Source organism: Quercus suber, unplaced genomic scaffold, assembly GCF_002906115.3.
Source record: "Quercus suber isolate HL8 unplaced genomic scaffold, Cork oak 2.0 scaffold_249, whole genome shotgun sequence".
In the NCBI taxonomy this organism is placed as follows: domain Eukaryota; kingdom Viridiplantae; phylum Streptophyta; class Magnoliopsida; order Fagales; family Fagaceae; genus Quercus; species Quercus suber.
The window spans coordinates 254271-271482 of record NW_027069705.1 but is presented as its reverse complement, the minus strand read 5'-3'; the positions used below and the strand labels follow the sequence as shown (position 1 = coordinate 271482).

At 34.4% G+C, this 17212-nt stretch overlaps 1 protein-coding gene across 1 annotated transcript; it reads right to left on the bottom strand.

The window, feature by feature from the left end:
- Positions 1-971: 971 nt before the first annotated feature.
- Positions 972-8338, bottom strand: LOC112012775 (CDT1-like protein b). The gene is made up of 14 exons (XM_024045157.2): positions 7947-8338; positions 7720-7839; positions 7087-7321; positions 5505-6398; positions 4966-5167; positions 4798-4888; positions 3968-4642; positions 3175-3274; positions 2983-3082; positions 2591-2695; positions 2146-2208; positions 1819-1939; positions 1349-1504; positions 972-1256 (listed from the first exon to the last, which is right to left on the bottom strand). The coding sequence occupies exons 1-7, from the start codon at positions 8153-8155 to the stop codon at positions 4585-4587; spliced, it is 1809 nt and encodes a 602-aa protein (XP_023900925.2). The 5' UTR covers positions 8156-8338; the 3' UTR covers positions 972-1256; positions 1349-1504; positions 1819-1939; positions 2146-2208; positions 2591-2695; positions 2983-3082; positions 3175-3274; positions 3968-4584.
- Positions 8339-17212: the final 8874 nt, after the last annotated feature.

Here is a 17212-nt window from a genome sequence, read left to right as displayed (position 1 = left end):
TAGTTATTTTCCTTCTTATTTTTTTTTTTTTTTTTTTTTTTTTTTTTTTGGTGCAGTATGATTTTTGAAGTAGAGAGTAGAGACTTCACATTATCATCTCAAGTTTATCACAATTCTATTCTCTTGTGTGACACCAAATTCATATATTAAAACATTATTCAATTTACGATTTATTTGTTTCTTTTATAAAGATCAGAATTGTTCATGAAACATTGTTTTTATAATTTTGCTTTTGTTGGCCAAGTAACATGTAAATGCAAGTACTATTTGCAAATGGCACAAATGATAGGAAGTTCTTGGGGTTTCTATAATCTGTCTACAACTTTTTTTCTGTAGAACACGTGGCCTGGCATGCGTTCCATCCCAATAGGCAATAATTTTAAGGCCCTACTTAAAAGGTTGTGATAATGCAATCTAAAGGTTGAATAGGTCATAAAATATGGACATTGTTCTCATGATTCAGTAGGTAGAAATCGAAACTAGTCCTCAATTGTGCATTGATTTTTGATTGAACATTAAGTTTAAGAGGTAGAGAGTTAAAATCCATTACAAATCTCGAAGTTACACTGATACAAAACGTCCACCTCACCCAATAGATGGGATTTAAATATTCCTTGCTTTCATTGGTTTCAGTATATTTTGAAAACTTATTTTAGAAACCTGCTACCTAAACAAAATAGAAGGAAAAATTAAGCCAAGCAATCCTGATACAAAGGACAAAGAACACAATTTTTAAATGCAGTTGGTCTGCAAACCACACGACAGTGAACGAATAATCAGTCTAAAGAACATTTAACTTTTAATCAACGACTTAGGTGTGAAATACCTTTACAATGAGCTAAGCCAACATTTAGTTTTTTTGGTTGAAGTATGCAAACATTTAGTTACATCAGAGGAATCTTATCTTAACAAATTAAATGGCTATTGGATTATTCTCCAGGGCGCATATAATATGTACACACGCACATACATTTATATATATGCACAAGCCAACATCTTCATCCATCAAATATACCAGGCTCTGTTCATTTTGATGGTGATTGCTGCAAGACTGAATCAAGCACTGCACACCATTGGATGATTATGGTATAAAGTACAATTGCATATTATATCATTATTAAAAATAAATGTATAACTTATTATTATGTACAAAGGATGAGAATACAAGTGAATTTCACCAAAGGTTACATGCTGGCAACAATAGAAGGAGATTCTATATCCACTTCAGGTTCTACATCAGACCCCTCTGCAGTGGTCTTTAACACCAAATCAAATCGTTAGACATTAAAAAATTTGTGGATAATGTCAAATAATAGCTAAGGTTATATCCTGCCATGTAATTACTCACCTCTAAATCCTTTACTTTTTGTTGTGAAAGATAACGATCCAATGCACCCTTTCCATACAGAATCTTTGCTCCAGATCCACGTCCCTCGGATCCAACAGCCTCTTCATCAACTACAACTGCATCTATTATATCATCACCTGTTCTAATATCGGGAATCTGGAAAAGATTCAAAAGCAATAAGTTGCATTGTCTTAAAATGATAATTCCTAATGTTTATGGAGCAAAAAATTAGGAGAAAAAAAATTCACTGCCATACAAAGAACAAAAACACATGGACTGGGACCTTTTGGCCACTTGCTGCACTCTATTAACTTCACACCAAAATCAAAAATTGCACATGCATCGCAGATATACATCCTCCCTCTCACAGTGTGGGGGCCTCAAAGCTTTGTGGTATGCATACACTGTGAGTGAGAGGATGCATATATCCAATACATGAAATATCTTCAGAGAAGGAAAAAATTGCATACCTCAAATATACTCCATCAATATATTCTCCAATATTGCCCGCAAGCCCCGAGCCCCGGTGTTATTAGATATTGCTTTTTTAGCAATTAATCTCAAGGCATTTTCCGTTAAATGCAGCTTGACCTGAGATGAGTAAAATTCATGTCAATGTGGCTTTTAGATGATCACATTTGCAGATCATGAAAAGCCTGCAACATCTATGAAAACAGAATGAGCAATGGATTCTGCAAGTCTAACATGAACAAGCAAGAATTCAACAAGTTGAATGGATGGCTGGAGTTCAAGACAATATTATATGAAGAATGATGGGCCTCAGAAAAAAAACTTACACCATTCATCTGGAACATCTTTTTGTATTGTTTCCCAAGGGCATTTTTTGGCTCTGTAAGAACCTACAAAAAGATTATTGCCTTTAAGAGTCACAGAGGAAATTGGCTTGTGTTGAATAAAAGGCTAGAAAAAGATTACAATGATGGCATTTTCATAAATACATTTAGAAGGACCAATCACATGAGACAAATAATTTCCCACCAGATACACCCAATAAAAACCAATGGAAAAGTATCTAAAAATTTTGGCCAGATGTGTTGAATCTTATTCATGAGTTTTTTACTGGAGTCTGCCCAGTTATCTCTCTTCAATATCTCTTCTTGGTCCATACATATTTGATCCTCTTTTTCATACAGTAGAAAGCATAACAGCATAAAAATTAGTACAGTTACATAAATGCCAGTCAGACAGAAAATAGTTTACAAACAAATCACAACATATCACCTGCACAAGTTGGTTTTCAGTTAGAGCTGACAAACTGGCAAGGATTGGAAATTGTCCAACAAATTCAGGTATTAAACCATATGAAATGAGGTCACTACTTTCAACCTGCCAAAACAACAGTTGCTTTAGAACATGAATATCTAAAACCGCTGCAAAATATTAGTTAAGTAAACTATGGTTTCTTCTTTTATTGGTTATTACACATGCACCTTGTGGGTCTTGAATACATGACCTCACCCTCCGCCTTACTCTTACAAGGGAATGAGGTGCCATTTGAGCTATAGCTCATTAGCTAAACTACGGCTTTTTGTTAAGAAATCTTTTAATGAAAAAAAAGAAAGAAAAAAGGCTATAAGCTGTTACATGTTAATTGAAGACTGGTGTGCACTTACAGTCTCCAATAAAGATGATGCAACGGAAGCATCTGTAACACCACCAGCCCTTGTGTTGGCACGTACTGGAGCACCAAATCCAATAGAAGAATCTTGGCGCCTGTAACGAATGCCAGACACTTCCAAGTTATTTATTCATCACCATTATTATTATTAATTCTAACAAAATAGGAAGCTCCAAATAACAAATACCACAAGATTCGTCTCTATATTGGGCTAATCTTTCTGAGATTGTTTTCTCCTAGTCAATGAAGGCACCTCCACAGATGAAGAGAATATCCTTCGTGTCAATCTGTTAAGAATAAATAACAGCAAGTATAGTTATAAACTATCTTAATCTGATCTGTGAAAAGAATACAACAGTGCATACGTTGAAGATGTAAATATTATACAACAGTGCAGGGAACCTTTCTAAAGAAGAGCCCTTTAGACTTGCCTTTAGCTAGTGAAACCTACGGGCAACTGACCCCACCTGCCAGAACCAGTTGCTAGGTGGTCCGTGGTCCAGGGGCGTTCAACCCTGATGGGCTAACCAGAGCTTTAAAAGAATTGAGGCATACCTAAGACAAAAGTAGCTATACGAAACTATACAAAATTAGAAGATCATTGATATTGACTTTACAATTCTCTGTATATGCTCAATAAACTGAGCATTGGAATTAATATTAATTCTCTTCTTAACTAAGATTAAAGATGACACAATCATTAATCATGTACTTTCTCTAGCACCATACACATGTGAAAGCATGCCTGAAAACACAACAGTAGCAGAGTTTAGAGGAAATTAAGAGTAACCTTAGCCAAATCCACATACTTCATTACACAATTTCTATTTTCATGACAGTGGCCTCATATACAACAAAGCAATGTAGGAATAGCTCCTTATGGAAACCACATTATGCTAGATCCTTCCTAGTAGATACATGTAGAAAAGAAATGAAGGACATATATTACAACTTATATATATTAAAGGTACAGAACCAACCACTTTTGGATGGACTCATAATATATCCTCTTATAGTGATTGTAAATAGCCACAGCAAGCTCCTGTATTCAAGCAATACAGTTAGTAAAACTGTGAAAACAGAAAATTGCTCCACATTAACACAATACTACCACTGAATATGCAATGTATAGTGCCCCTTTCATACATAATGCTAGTCTCCTAACATACCTAGACACATCACAATTCACATAGCCATACACAACATTTGTCAGCTTATAAGCATTTACTTGGGTTTTAGGGAATCATCTAGCTTACACTGGTCCCAATCAATAAAAACGCAAAATACTAAGACATTGACGCAAGGGAAAACTTCCCAAGGACTTTTAGAATGCTTGTTGATGCTGCTTACATAGGAACTTTTATATATTAACTTTAAGACAATACGTTGATCATACAAAAAGCAAGCTTTCTAATAATCTTGCCATGTAATTGACATATTTCACAAAGACTTCATCTTAAGCTCCTGAGTCTACTTCCAAAATCTACTCTACAATCATCAGCTAACAACAAAGAATTAACATTTACATAGACAATTTTAAACCATTCCTCCACATTCTTTTTACAGTAATTTCCAAAAATCTATTTCACGCTTCTCCTCACTTTGCTTCTTCAAGCCGTGCGCGTAATGACTCAGGTCTTGACATTTTATTTATACTGCAAAAAAGAACAGATAATGACATCAAACAATTTGAATAAGTTTTGTCGCTTGAAGAATAATTTATGATCTTCTAAAGACAAATATCCATTTGTTCTCTATAACAATTAAAATGGATCCATCCACAACCATATCACGTATTAACAAGGCTCACCAGAAGAGCAAATCCCCTCCAGATGCCAACTTTTCAGAAATCCATTCTGGAACTAATTCTATTAAGAGGTTTAGCTGCTCTTCAACTTCTCCTGCAAACATAAATGAAGAGGATCACCAAAAGCTCCTAGAGAAAAGGGAATTATATCCTTGTGGTACAAATGCTTACTTCTGTCAACAATATCACAATGGCTTGCAATTATCTTGTGTATAAGCTCCTCTTTTGTGATAACAGACCGCTTAATAGACTGAAATAAGAAGTGAATCATGTTGAAGAGCTTAGGCAGGCTAGCAATCATTTGTCGCCTCCATTTTGCCCATGAGATCGCCGGATTTCTCTCTTCTACTGCCTTCCTCTCTTTCTCTATTATCTGCAGCAAGAAAACATAGTTATAAATTCTAATGATGCAATCAGAACAAACTTTTATGTCTCTGTCCAGGTTCAATATGTACACATCCAAACAAATATTTAGGTATGTTCATGTTGTAAACTAATAAGGCTAGGATAAATGCAAACATAATGACTATACGCTGATATCCTATCCTTGATTTAATTTCCGTTTGAAGCAAAATGAAATTTATATGTTGGTTATTGCAGTCCAATAACACTAGAAGAAAAAAAAATGATAGCTTGTATATTGTTTTATATAGAACATAGAACCATGCTTGGTAAGGATGAAAGCATAAGGAATTCACAATGGGGCTTACCGATTGCAAAATATTCTCAGGAAGAATATCAAAAACATCATTATCAACTGAAACACATCCAGTGTCATCCATTTCATCACCAATGTTTCCATTTTTTATGGGAGTGTCAAATTTTAACGATTTTGAACAGGGGGGACGCCTTATTAACTTGTTTGGTGAGCTAGTGGAATCATCCTCTGGGCTCATATAACATCTCTTTGGTGGATACAATGTGGGCGTGACATTCATAAGCCCAGCTGGAGTGAGAACATGTTTTGCAGGAGTCAAATGGATATTAGCAATTTCTGCAGGAGAACCATTCTCATTATTCATGGCATCTATCTCTTTGCTTGGGGTTGCTGGTGGGCAAGATTGTGGAAAATGAGCAGGGGAAGCATGAACTGCTAGACATTTTTCATTGCTGGTTGATTCAAACAACAGTTTTGATGGGGATGGAGTACCAGCAGCAGAACTACTTTTCTCTTTGGAGGAACTTTTGTTAAGTGGTGACTCTGGAACTGGAAGAACTGAAGATTGGAGATCAGTCTTTGATAAGTTTAGAGGATAGTTCTGTACTTCATGGCTAATGACTTTCTGTGAAAAGCGCTTGTGGAAAGATCGAGAGAGATGTGATGCTACCACTGGTTGCTGTTTTCTATGTGCTTCGATTGATGTCCCGAGGGGAAATGACATGTTGGGAGAATTGTTTATGTTTGAATTCAGATCTTGTTCTGTTCCTTCTTCAATTTCATCATCCTGAATGCAGGTTTCTGATACTCCTGATTGCAGAGCTGTTAGTGCAACAGTTGATGTCTTAATAGGAAATGATGAGGTGGGTGCTTTCATGTTCGAATGGACATCTAGCTCTTTACGATTGAATGGTTCAGGCAACAGTTCCTCTGGAATTTCATCCACCTGCGTGCAGAAGAAAAATTTTAAGGTGCAGTCTAGAGCATTGCTTAAAACTACCGGAAATCTTCATATTGAATATATGTAAACTGACAATAATTTTTCATCTCAAATCCATATTGTTAGTTACAATTTTAAGTGGTAGTGAATATCATGCTTACAGCTACCTTTATGGTTAACATTTGTAGTGAAAGAGACGTCAAAAGCAGCTAGAGCATAAAGTTGATTTTCAATTGTATGAAAAAGGAACACTTCTATAATGGAAACCATAGAATATGACCCTAATCAAAATTATATTAGATTATGGTATTATCTTAACCCAGTCTCATTAGGTGGCCACAAGTGGAAGATGGAATCTTCTACTAAAGTTTATACATAAAGTGTAAAACAACTATATATAGATAGGAATGGAGGGAACAGGTGAAACAGAGGCATCTATCTCACTGCAAGAATGTCCTAAGAAAAGAGAGAATATAAGCCCAACAGTTTTGTGCATTATGTTCCAAAGCACACTCCCCTTTTCAATTGGCCAGGAAGGCATTATAACCAGAGAATCAAAGTGACTTATATATACATATAAAAAATGTAAATGATTGGCAACTAATGTTGTTCTAGATGTGATCATGAATACAGAACTAACAACAATTTAAGGATATATCCCATGTAATATACAGAAAGTACAGAACACGAGTACCTCAGGACAGGATTTTGAAAAATCCACAAGCCTTGATCGTAACACCTTCCTCAACTGCATATTCCCGCTTTCAGATTTCAACTTCCCATCATTTTCCACTGCATCAACGTTGATGGAAACATGGAGATCCGGCTTCATGCAGCTCGTCCGCTCATCGAACACAAGTACCCTCTTTATCTCAATTGCATCGCGCAAAATAAACTTCAATTGAGCCAAGTGCCTGTGTGTAAACCTCCTAAAAACATACAAAACAATCATAAGATTCATTAATCTCATATAGCTAAGTGTAGTCAATGTATCAGGTGAGTTGCTTAAGAAATATCAAATATGCAGTGTGGTAGCAATTTTTGAAAACTGAAAAATCTGTGTTTTGAGAATACATTTATTTTCCCTCTTAAAACTTTTTTGGCAATGGGTATCTATTTTGTTTTCAAGTGCTGAAATTACATTTTAAAAACACGCTTTTCCCAAATCCAAACAGACGTTTAAGGTTTTATTTTCTAAGCAACCAAAAAGAGGGAAAACAAATTTCATAACTTCATACCAATCATCATCGCTACAAGACACAGAATGCAATCATTTCCCAACCAAAATTTTACTTTCTTAGAAACCAAACAAAACCCAAAAATTTACCTATCGGTTAAACACTCAATTTTGGGGCAAATATTGGTAAAAGAGGATGAGGAACCCTTCAACCGCAACAACCGAATAGAACTATCCAAGCTATCAAAAAACTGAGCAAGAATCTCATACCTGCACATAGAACAAATAAAAACCCAGAAACATTAATTAAAAGCTAAAACAAAACAAATAAACCAATCAAATCAAATCACCGTATAAACCAAAAGAGTAGTTCATACTTTTCGGGGAGCGGTTTCTTGGACTTATGGGTCTCGGGGGAGGTTGGCCAGGATTGGATCTGCCTTCTGGCGGAGGAGGAGTTGGGGCGGTTGCGGGGGAGCTGTGTGGGCTGTTTTTCTGGAGTTTTTGAGCTCAGCTGGTCGGGTGAGTTGAAGTGTTTTGAATGAGGTTTCTTGGATTTGGATTTTGATGAAGATGAAAGCTCCATTGGTATCACTATCACAGCGAGAGAGAGACACAGAGAGGGGGGAAGGGGATGTAGGTATTGTAGGGTTTTTCTTTGGAGGGAAAGCTGTGCTGGAGCAAAGGCGTGCTTGGTTGCCACGTTGGATTCCCGCCTAAATGACCCGTTGCCTCCCGCAATTTCTTTCGGGTCTGTTTGGGAAGTAGGTCTAGTGAGTCAGGCAGGTGAGCTTGAAGGATTTGGATTTTGATGAAGATGAAAGCTCCATTGGTATCACTATCACAGCGAGAGAGAGACACAGAGAGGGGGGAAGGGGATGTAGGTATTGTAGGGTTTTTCTTTGGAGGGAAAGCTGTGCTGGAGCAAAGGCGTGCTTGGTTGCCACGTTGGATTCCCGCCTAAATGACCCGTTGCCTCCCGCAATTTCTTTCGGGTCTGTTTGGGAAGTAGGTCTAGTGAGTCAGGCAGGTGAGCTTGAGTAGTCTTGTCCGCTGCCAGGGAAATGAATGGAAACCTGGATTTTTTTATAAAATAACTATAAAATCCAAACAATATTATTAGTTAAGCAACGTTTTAAACATATTTTTTTTCTAACAATTCGACTTCAGAGTGGTCGTTTTTTTGGTTACAAAATCGACTGGATTGGACTCAATTTTCTTGTTTTAAACAGTAGATGAGTGGGTAGTGTAGATTAGAAAACGACCCCAGTGGAGTCGTTTTACGAGCCCAGAAAACGACTCCACCGAAGTCGTTTTTACAAGCCTAGAAAACGACTTCACTGGAGTCGTTTTCTGTGCTTGTAAAAACGACTCCAGTGGAGTCGTTTTTTTTAGCATAGAAAACGACTCCATTGGAGTCGTTTTTTGAAGAACAGAAAACGACTCCAGTGGAGTCGTTTTCTAAAGCAATCAAATTAACCCAGAACACGCGTCCCTCATCGCGCCCTACAAGAAAAACTTCAAAAACAAAACAAGTTCAAAACACGCCTCTCACTCAGTCTCTCTCACACTCTCAGTCGATCACTCTCACTCTCTCAGTCGATCACTCTCACTCTCAGTCACCTCTCCCATTCAAAAAGAAAAAACTAAGTTTCAAAACACTCTCAGTCGCTCTCACTCTCAGTCCCGTCTTTGTCGCTCTCACACTCTCTCACTCTCAGTCTCTCGCTCAGTCATCTCGCTCCGTCGCCGTCGGTGTTGCTCAGTCCCTCTCGCTCCGTTTCCGTCTCCGTCGCCATCGCTGCCTCTCACTCCCGTCGTTCTGTCTCCGCCTCGCTCCGTCGGTCCATCTCCGCCTCGCTCCGTCGCTCCGATTATGACTTTACTGAGTCGTTTTCTGTGCTTGTAAAAACGACTCCACTGGAGTCGTTTTCTAAAGCAATAAACTTAGCCCAGAACACGCGTCCCTCATCGCGCCCACAAGAAAAACTTCAAAAACAAACAAGTTTCAAAACACGCCTCTCACTCAATCGATCACTCCTCACTCTCTCAGTCGATCACTCTCACTCTCAGTCACCTCTCCCGTTCAAAAAAAAAAACTAAGTTTCAAAACACTCTCTCAGTCGCTCTCACTCTCAGTCGCTCTCACACTCTCTCGCTCTCACTCTCAGTCACTCTCACACTCTTTCACTCTCAGTCTCTCGCTCAGTCATCTCGCTCCGTCACCGTCGGTGTTGCTCAGTCCCTCTCGCTCCGTCTCTGTCTCCGTCGCCGTCGCTGCCTCTCGCTCCCGTCGTTCCGTCTCCGCCTCGCTCCGTCGGTCCGTCTCCGCATCGCTCCATCGCTCCGATTACCTCACAAAAAAGTAAGGACTCTCTTTTTTCTGGGGTTATTGGTAATGCATGCATTGATTATTCCTTGTCTGTAAATTTTTTTTGGCTCTTTTTGTTCATATTCCAAGTTTCCAACTTCTGCATTTTTGATTGGGCCTCTCACAAAGTAGTTTGGCTCTGTGGACTTGCTTAAATTAAGGAACCAATTGAGCAATTTGACTGTTGCGTTCTCTTGCCACAAAATAGTATCGGCTTTATTCAAAAACAATGATCCTCTTTAATTTTTTTTCTTATTAAATGTATTTATGTAATTGCTATATGGAGTTTGTGTCTTATTTTAAACGACATTTGTTTCCTTCAATAACACCAGACCAGTTTGGATATGTTAAACCCTTGAAAAATCATTTGGATAAAAACTATTAGGATTTATGAGTTTTGGCTAATTTCATGACAAATTTTTTGTATTTGTTTGTTTTATAATTGTAATGTAATTGTGTGAAAATAACGGTTGAAGGTTGAAGTTTTCATACTGACATTTGCACAATGGTGTATTAACTAGACTTCACGGTTAATAGAGTGTCCTGCATGTCCCACACTCATTGAAGAATCTAATTTATAGATTGTAGTAGTAGCAGCAATACCTATAAAAAATTGTAATAATACTATAGTTACCATTTTGATTCCAAAAAATCTAAGTGATTAGTTTCCTATATCATTCAAAACACTTTCGATATTTAGTTTTCATATGGTTACTAAAGAAATTTACCTTTATTATTATATTATTATTTAATTTATGCATACTATATGTTCTATAGTTCATTGTTCCAAGCAGTGATAAGACCCAGAGACTTAAGTCACAGTGGGACATACTCCATTTTAAAGAGTGTTGAATTTTTGAATTTTTGACACAAGTAATGAAAAAGCAATCAAATTACGTTGCACTTTTCAGAAGTTAGAAAATTGATATGTAAATCCAAATGCACCAAAGGGCCCACAAAGTCACTTTGCACAAGTTAGAAAATTGATATGAATCGAATGGACCTAAAATAATGGGCCATAAATGAAGGGTCCCATCCCATCATTTGTGCGCTATAAATTTAAAGCATCAAAAAACGACTAAGCTCAAACAAACAAACTCAAAGTCGTAGCAGGTAGTCAACACAACGCAATACAATAAAGACGGTCCATTTCCTATAAATTAGCATCCCATTATTAGCATTTCGTATTACATAACAAAATCATAAACAAGTTTTTACTTTTATAAAAGCATGATGATGATGAATTGTAATGTAATTTTTAGTTGTTTTTTTTTATTAATGTTACTTATTATGCTTTTTGTGAATTTTTGTGGGTTTGGAAATATGGGTTATAATTGACTTTGATTTATTGTGTTTTAAGGGCGGTCATGATTTTTAGTTCCAATGTAAATGTTGTGTTTTACGGTTTGGTTTATGAATACTCGATGAGTAGCGGGTTTGGGTTAGCTCAATTAGTAGAGTCTTTTGACGTGTTTGAATCACGCCTAGACTAAAAGAATCTAATTTGGCGTCTTTGTCAATAGTAAAGAACAATCACAACTCAGTTAAAATCATATGGTATTATAAATGCTTTTGAAAGGAGTGTATACGTTAAGAAAGGGTTTTATGTGTAAGCTAAAGATTTTGCTTGTACATTTAATTCTTCCATTGCCTTAAATGCCTATCTTCTTACTGTAAAACAAGGAGAATTCAACTCTTTAGCTGGTATTGATCATGACTTGCTGAGTTACTTTTTAATTGATCATGATCCTTGTCAATTATGTTCAACATGTGCTTATATTTCTCTTGACTCCCTAAACTTCGTGCAGTATGGCTGTTGTTCCTGCTCAGAGCCGTGATGAGTTTGGACCTAGTCCTAATGACAATTCGGTGTTAAGGTTTATAACAACTCATCGATCGTGCGCTGTTGGGAAGGCAAGGTAAAATAAAAGCGACCTCGTGCTGAATATTCTGTTCTTATCCTTTTACATTATGTTGATTTTTTTTTTCATTTCTAAAATTCTAAGTTTGTCAATGGTATTACTAGGTTTGAATGCATAGTCATGCCTATTAGTTGGGTTAGTTAGATTGGTTGACTGTTGCTATGAGAGAGATGATATATATACTGGATACAGGGTATAATTCTTTGTTACTTGGAGTTGGATGCATAAGTTGATGGCTCATATATAATAATTAACATCTCTCATCCCTAGTCTTTGTAAGTACTCTTTATACAGTGAGAAACTAAGAATATTGCTTATTCTCTGAATAAAGACAAGATATTCATTTTGTGGCATGAAAGAAACCTATCTATGAGCTCCAAGTTATTTTGGTTTAGCTTTAGAAACGTTCCTATGTAGGGTCCCTAACATTTTATAGCCCCCAAAGCTTAACTTGATTTTTTATTTTAAAATAAAGCATGTGAGTTGTATATTTTATCTCAACTTTTAAGAAGTAAAAAAAAGAAAGAAAATGTGATGTTAGATATTTTACAAATTTTATTTTGAAGTCTTAAAATTGTTGTGTCACCGATCATAATAACTAATTCAAATATTCATTTATTATATTGTAGTTGTGGATGTGCCACCAAGTTACATTTTTCTTTTTTTAGTTTCTTAATTTTGTTTCCACAACAATGTGTACGCTTTTGTGTAAAATTTGTAAAGATTGAGATTTGGGAGATATAGTTGTTATTGCTTTATTGGTAGCTAGTTGAGTTTTATAAATGCTATTATGTAGCTGCGCAAGCAATACTTATTAATTGTAGTTGAAGCGATTGACCTAAACTCAGGTGTAGTCTTAGGGGGAGTGCAACTCCACTTTCAAAATTACATAGGTCCCCCACGAGTAACAACAAGAGCGTAGCCATGAATTTTTATTGAAGAAGGCCGATTTTTTACATTGATATAATAAACATAATTTATAAGTCTATTAAATACAAATTATCAACTTCAATATATCATCATATTCTTAAACATTAATGAACATACAAAAGCTATTTAATTCACTATAGACAGATAGAAAAATATCCAAAAAAGCGTTTCACAACAAAATCATGCATAAAGACGATTTTTCATGTAATAAAAAAAATTCATTTTTTATATAAACTATCATATTATTTGCCAAAAAAGTTCATTATTTATTCTATTAAAAGTCTTATTTTTACTAGTTTCATAGCTACAAAAACTTGTTTTATAGTTGCCGTAAAAATTGAAAGAATCAACACATAACAAATTAATCTATCAATCACATTCTAAATGTTAGACATCCGAAATTTCTAATCCCTCACATAGCTCAGATATTGTCCCCTATTTATGAAAATCTGGATGTAAACTTTGTCCATTTCGAAAATGAGTTTTAACATGGCTCTCTTTGCTGGACTTGGTCGACGATGACCATGGCATCATCTACTCAAAAGACGATTTGTAAAACCAATCCCAACAACAAACATAAATCGCACATTGACAAGTCAAAGCTTCCACTTCCTCCACTGTTTGTGGTAGCAGGATTTCTTGTTTTCTGTGCTTGTAAAAACGACTTCGGTGGAGTCGTTTTCTAGGCTCGTAAAACGACTCCACTAGGGTCATTTTCTAATCTACACTCACCACTCATCTACTGTTTAAAACAGGAAAATTGAGTCCAATCCAGTCGATTTTGTAACCCAAAAAACGACCACACTGTAGTCGAATTGTTAGAAAAGAAATATGTTTAAAACGTTGCTTAACTAATAATATTGTTTGAAATTTATAGTTATTTTATAAAAAAATCCAAACAATAGGTGTGAAATTCAATAGTGAAATCTGATGACAAGGAAAGTAATTGTAGACTTATAATATGAATAATAATAACAACAATAATAATATTGATAATGATGAAAACCTAGAAATTGAATTATAATTGACAAAGACAAAACAAAGGTTAATAACATTATATTGTCTAAAATAAGGGTATGTTTGGTTGTGATGAAAAAAGGGGAGCAGAAAATAGGAAAGAAAATGAGTGGGAGGTGGAGAGGGAGAGAAAAATGATGGGGGTCTAGTTGTTTTCTCTCTGGGCACACCAAAACTCAATTTCCCCACCCATAATGCGTTTGTTGTTTTGCCTTTTTTTAAGGTGCTATTCGTTTCTCTTTTTTCCTTTCATCAATTTTGGTTTTTTGTGTTTCTAGGCATTATTTGTTTCTTTTTTTTCCCCATTTTTTAATGGAGTGCATATGTGTGTGTAATAAAATATTTTAAAAAATGTTATTTTTTGTTTTATCTAATAGGGACATGATTGTAAATTTATACAAACTACATTTTCTATCCTATTATTTTTCTTCTTAGGTCTTAGCCAAATAAAATAGTTTTTCATCCTTCTACTTTTTCGCTCCTCTAACCAAATACAAATGAGGAAAATTAAAATTTCTTCTATCCTCCCATTTTTTTCATCATCTCCTCATTTCCATTTGGTTGGAGTGAAATAGGCTGGATTGAAAATGGGGAAGAGAAAATTAAGAGAGGTGTGTTTGGTTGGGAGAGGCAAGTGGGGAAGAAATTGATGGGAGTCGACAATTTTCTCCCCGAGCCACTAAAACTCTTTCTCCCCAAATTGGGAGAAAATAGAGTGTAAAACAAGCTTTACATTTTCGAACAAAATTACTCCCCAAGCCTAGGAATGGCAACGGGGCGGGTTTCCTATTCCCTGCCCTTGCTCCACTTCTGCTTCGGGCGGGTTTTTTACCGGCCTCATTCTAGTGAGTGCTCATGGGTACCCATCCTGCCACAGCCAAATATATATATATATATATAAACTTATTAAAAGTTTATTTTAAATGCATTAAATTAAAACTCATAAATCATTAAAAAAAAACAAGTTCTACCATTACAAAACATTCTCAAAGCATAACAATACAACAATTCAAATAATAAGAAATACTAAAACAATTCAAACATAGCAATACAACAATTAAAAAAAATATAAACAACATAAATATTAAAACATAAAGTATAAATTCAATAATACAATATAAAAAAAATCATAAATTTAAAGTTAGGATTCTAAAAACACATACGTATAACTTAAAATAAAAAATAAAAAAAAAACTATAAAAATATTTTTTAATTATTTAAATCTAAATAGGGTGGGTGTGGGAGAAAATGTTAACTCCCATCCCCATCCCATTTGTTATATAGGGCAAGTAAAACTCATCCATTAAGGACGGGTGAGATGGGTATCCGCGGATATGGGTTTAAACATTTTTGAACATCCATTAAGTACGGGTAACGTTTATTTTGAACCTTTTTTTTTTAATTAAAAAAAAAATTCAAGAACTTCTTGTATGTTTTTTTTTTTTTAAATGAAGTGTCCATTTGTACACAATTTTTTTTTAATAAAAATATAATGTGTAACTTTTTATTTTATCTAATAAGGACACAATAATAAATTTAAACTCTATTTTCTATCTTCTCATTTTTCTTTTCAAGCAAACAATTGTGTGTTTTATCTCTCCATTTTTTTATCCTTCCAACCAAATACATATGAGAATTTTTTATTTATTTATTTTTTTTAAACTTTTTTATCACTTCCCTGTTTTCTATTCTCTCAATTTTTTTCACCTCTCAAACCAAATGGAAGATTGAACTCAACCCAGAAGCCAGTAATGAAAGAAAACAACCAAAAAAAAAGTGACCTGCTCCGGCAAGGACGAGAATCTTTGAAATTGAAGTCCTAGCCTGTAACGCCATTTTCCCTGGGGATTCATCTCGGAGGGATTCATCATTTATGATTATGATTTATGAGGCCTTGGAGGGTTTTCATTTGTTTTTATTTTTTGGTCTGAATAACAATTTTACTGATGTTGATGCAGTGATGCCAAAGCATATATCCCTTTTTTTATGGAAGATGCCAAAGCATATTGTCCATTGACCAACCTACCCAAAACAAATTAAAAAACAAAAGTCTTTGTATGGTAGCCTCCAAGATTATTTTTTAGGGTTTCAATACGAAATATAAATTATATAAAATTTAAAATAAAAGAAAACTTAAAATATATCAACATCATAAAAAAAATAAAATAAAAATAAAAGTAAAAACTAAAATACATAAAATTTTACAATTACTTTTTACAATGTTTCATATTTTAAAATCATTGTATAATATCTTTATTATCAATCATATGAGCTGCATCTCTTTCAGTATACATACTACATAGCCAAGCAATCATCCATCTATTGATCTCTCATTTGGTTGATTTATTTCAAATTTATTAAGATCTAAATGGACTTTTTTTAAGGTTTAAGATTAACAAATTTTTACTTTTTTTTTTGTTAGGCTTAATAATAATTTTTTTCCAGATTTTAGATTAAATTGGTTTGTTATTGAGCTTTTTTTGTGTACTATTTAAAAAGATCAAGATATTGTTAAGAATATCATATTCAAACTTATTTCAAATGGATTTTAAAAAAAATTTAGGGCCAGAGTGTTCAGTTATTTTATTTTATTTTAGGGGGTCAAAAATGAAGAAGAGTAAAACATATTATATATATATATATATATATATTTTCTTCTGGGCCAGTTTAGTGGGTTCATTGGCTTCAAGTGGATAGAAAGCAAAGACAAACCCGAAATTATCTTGGGATGAATACACTATCTATAATAAGTTTTGTTAGAAAAATTTGTTAGAGCATTTACATCAATTTGTGCACAAATTTTTGTCTATTTTAGTATAAAAACCTACTTTTTATTTTTTTATTTTACATACTTATTTTTAACATCCCATATCAAATTATCTATTTTACACTTCATTTTATTAAATCAATTTTTTTTGATTTTTTAAATTGTTTATTTTTCTTCACACATAACAATTTCCATCCACTCTCTTCCTTCATCCCGAGATACATAAAGAATAATAAGTTTACACATTTACACAATTAAACAATTAAATTCAAAATGAATAATGAGAATTTAAACGGTTACTGTAATAAACTTGTAAATTTACACAATTATATACGAATTGATGTGAGTATTTTTAGACAAAATTATGTAAATTAGATACAATTTTCTATTATACAAGTATTGATGTGAAAGTTCTAAAGGTTAATTTTTTTTTCCTTTATTTTATGTTACTTTTATGAATCTATAAATACTAAATAGAATAATGATCCACACGAAAATCAAATAGGAAAAGTAGAGAGGATTAAAACTGAACAGTCCAACGGAATGGCACATATTTGTGGATTAAAACTCACGTCTTTCCAATGCATAGAGTGATTTTGAATGATTTAAAAAAAAAAAAAAAAAGTGTGATTTTGA

Excerpts from the sequence above, each read along its gene's own strand:
- LOC112012775 (XM_024045157.2), bottom strand. The coding sequence starts at position 8,155 with ATGGAGCTTTCATCTTCATCAAAATCCAAATCCAAGAAACCTCATTCA. Across the intron at positions 5,168-5,504 it reads CTGAGAATATTTTGCAATCG|ATAATAGAGAAAGAGAGGAA; the intron begins GTAAGCCCCATT and ends TTCTTGCTGCAG. Across the intron at positions 4,643-4,797 it reads GGAGGGGATTTGCTCTTCTG|TATAAATAAAATGTCAAGAC; the intron begins GTGAGCCTTGTT and ends TCTTTTTTGCAG.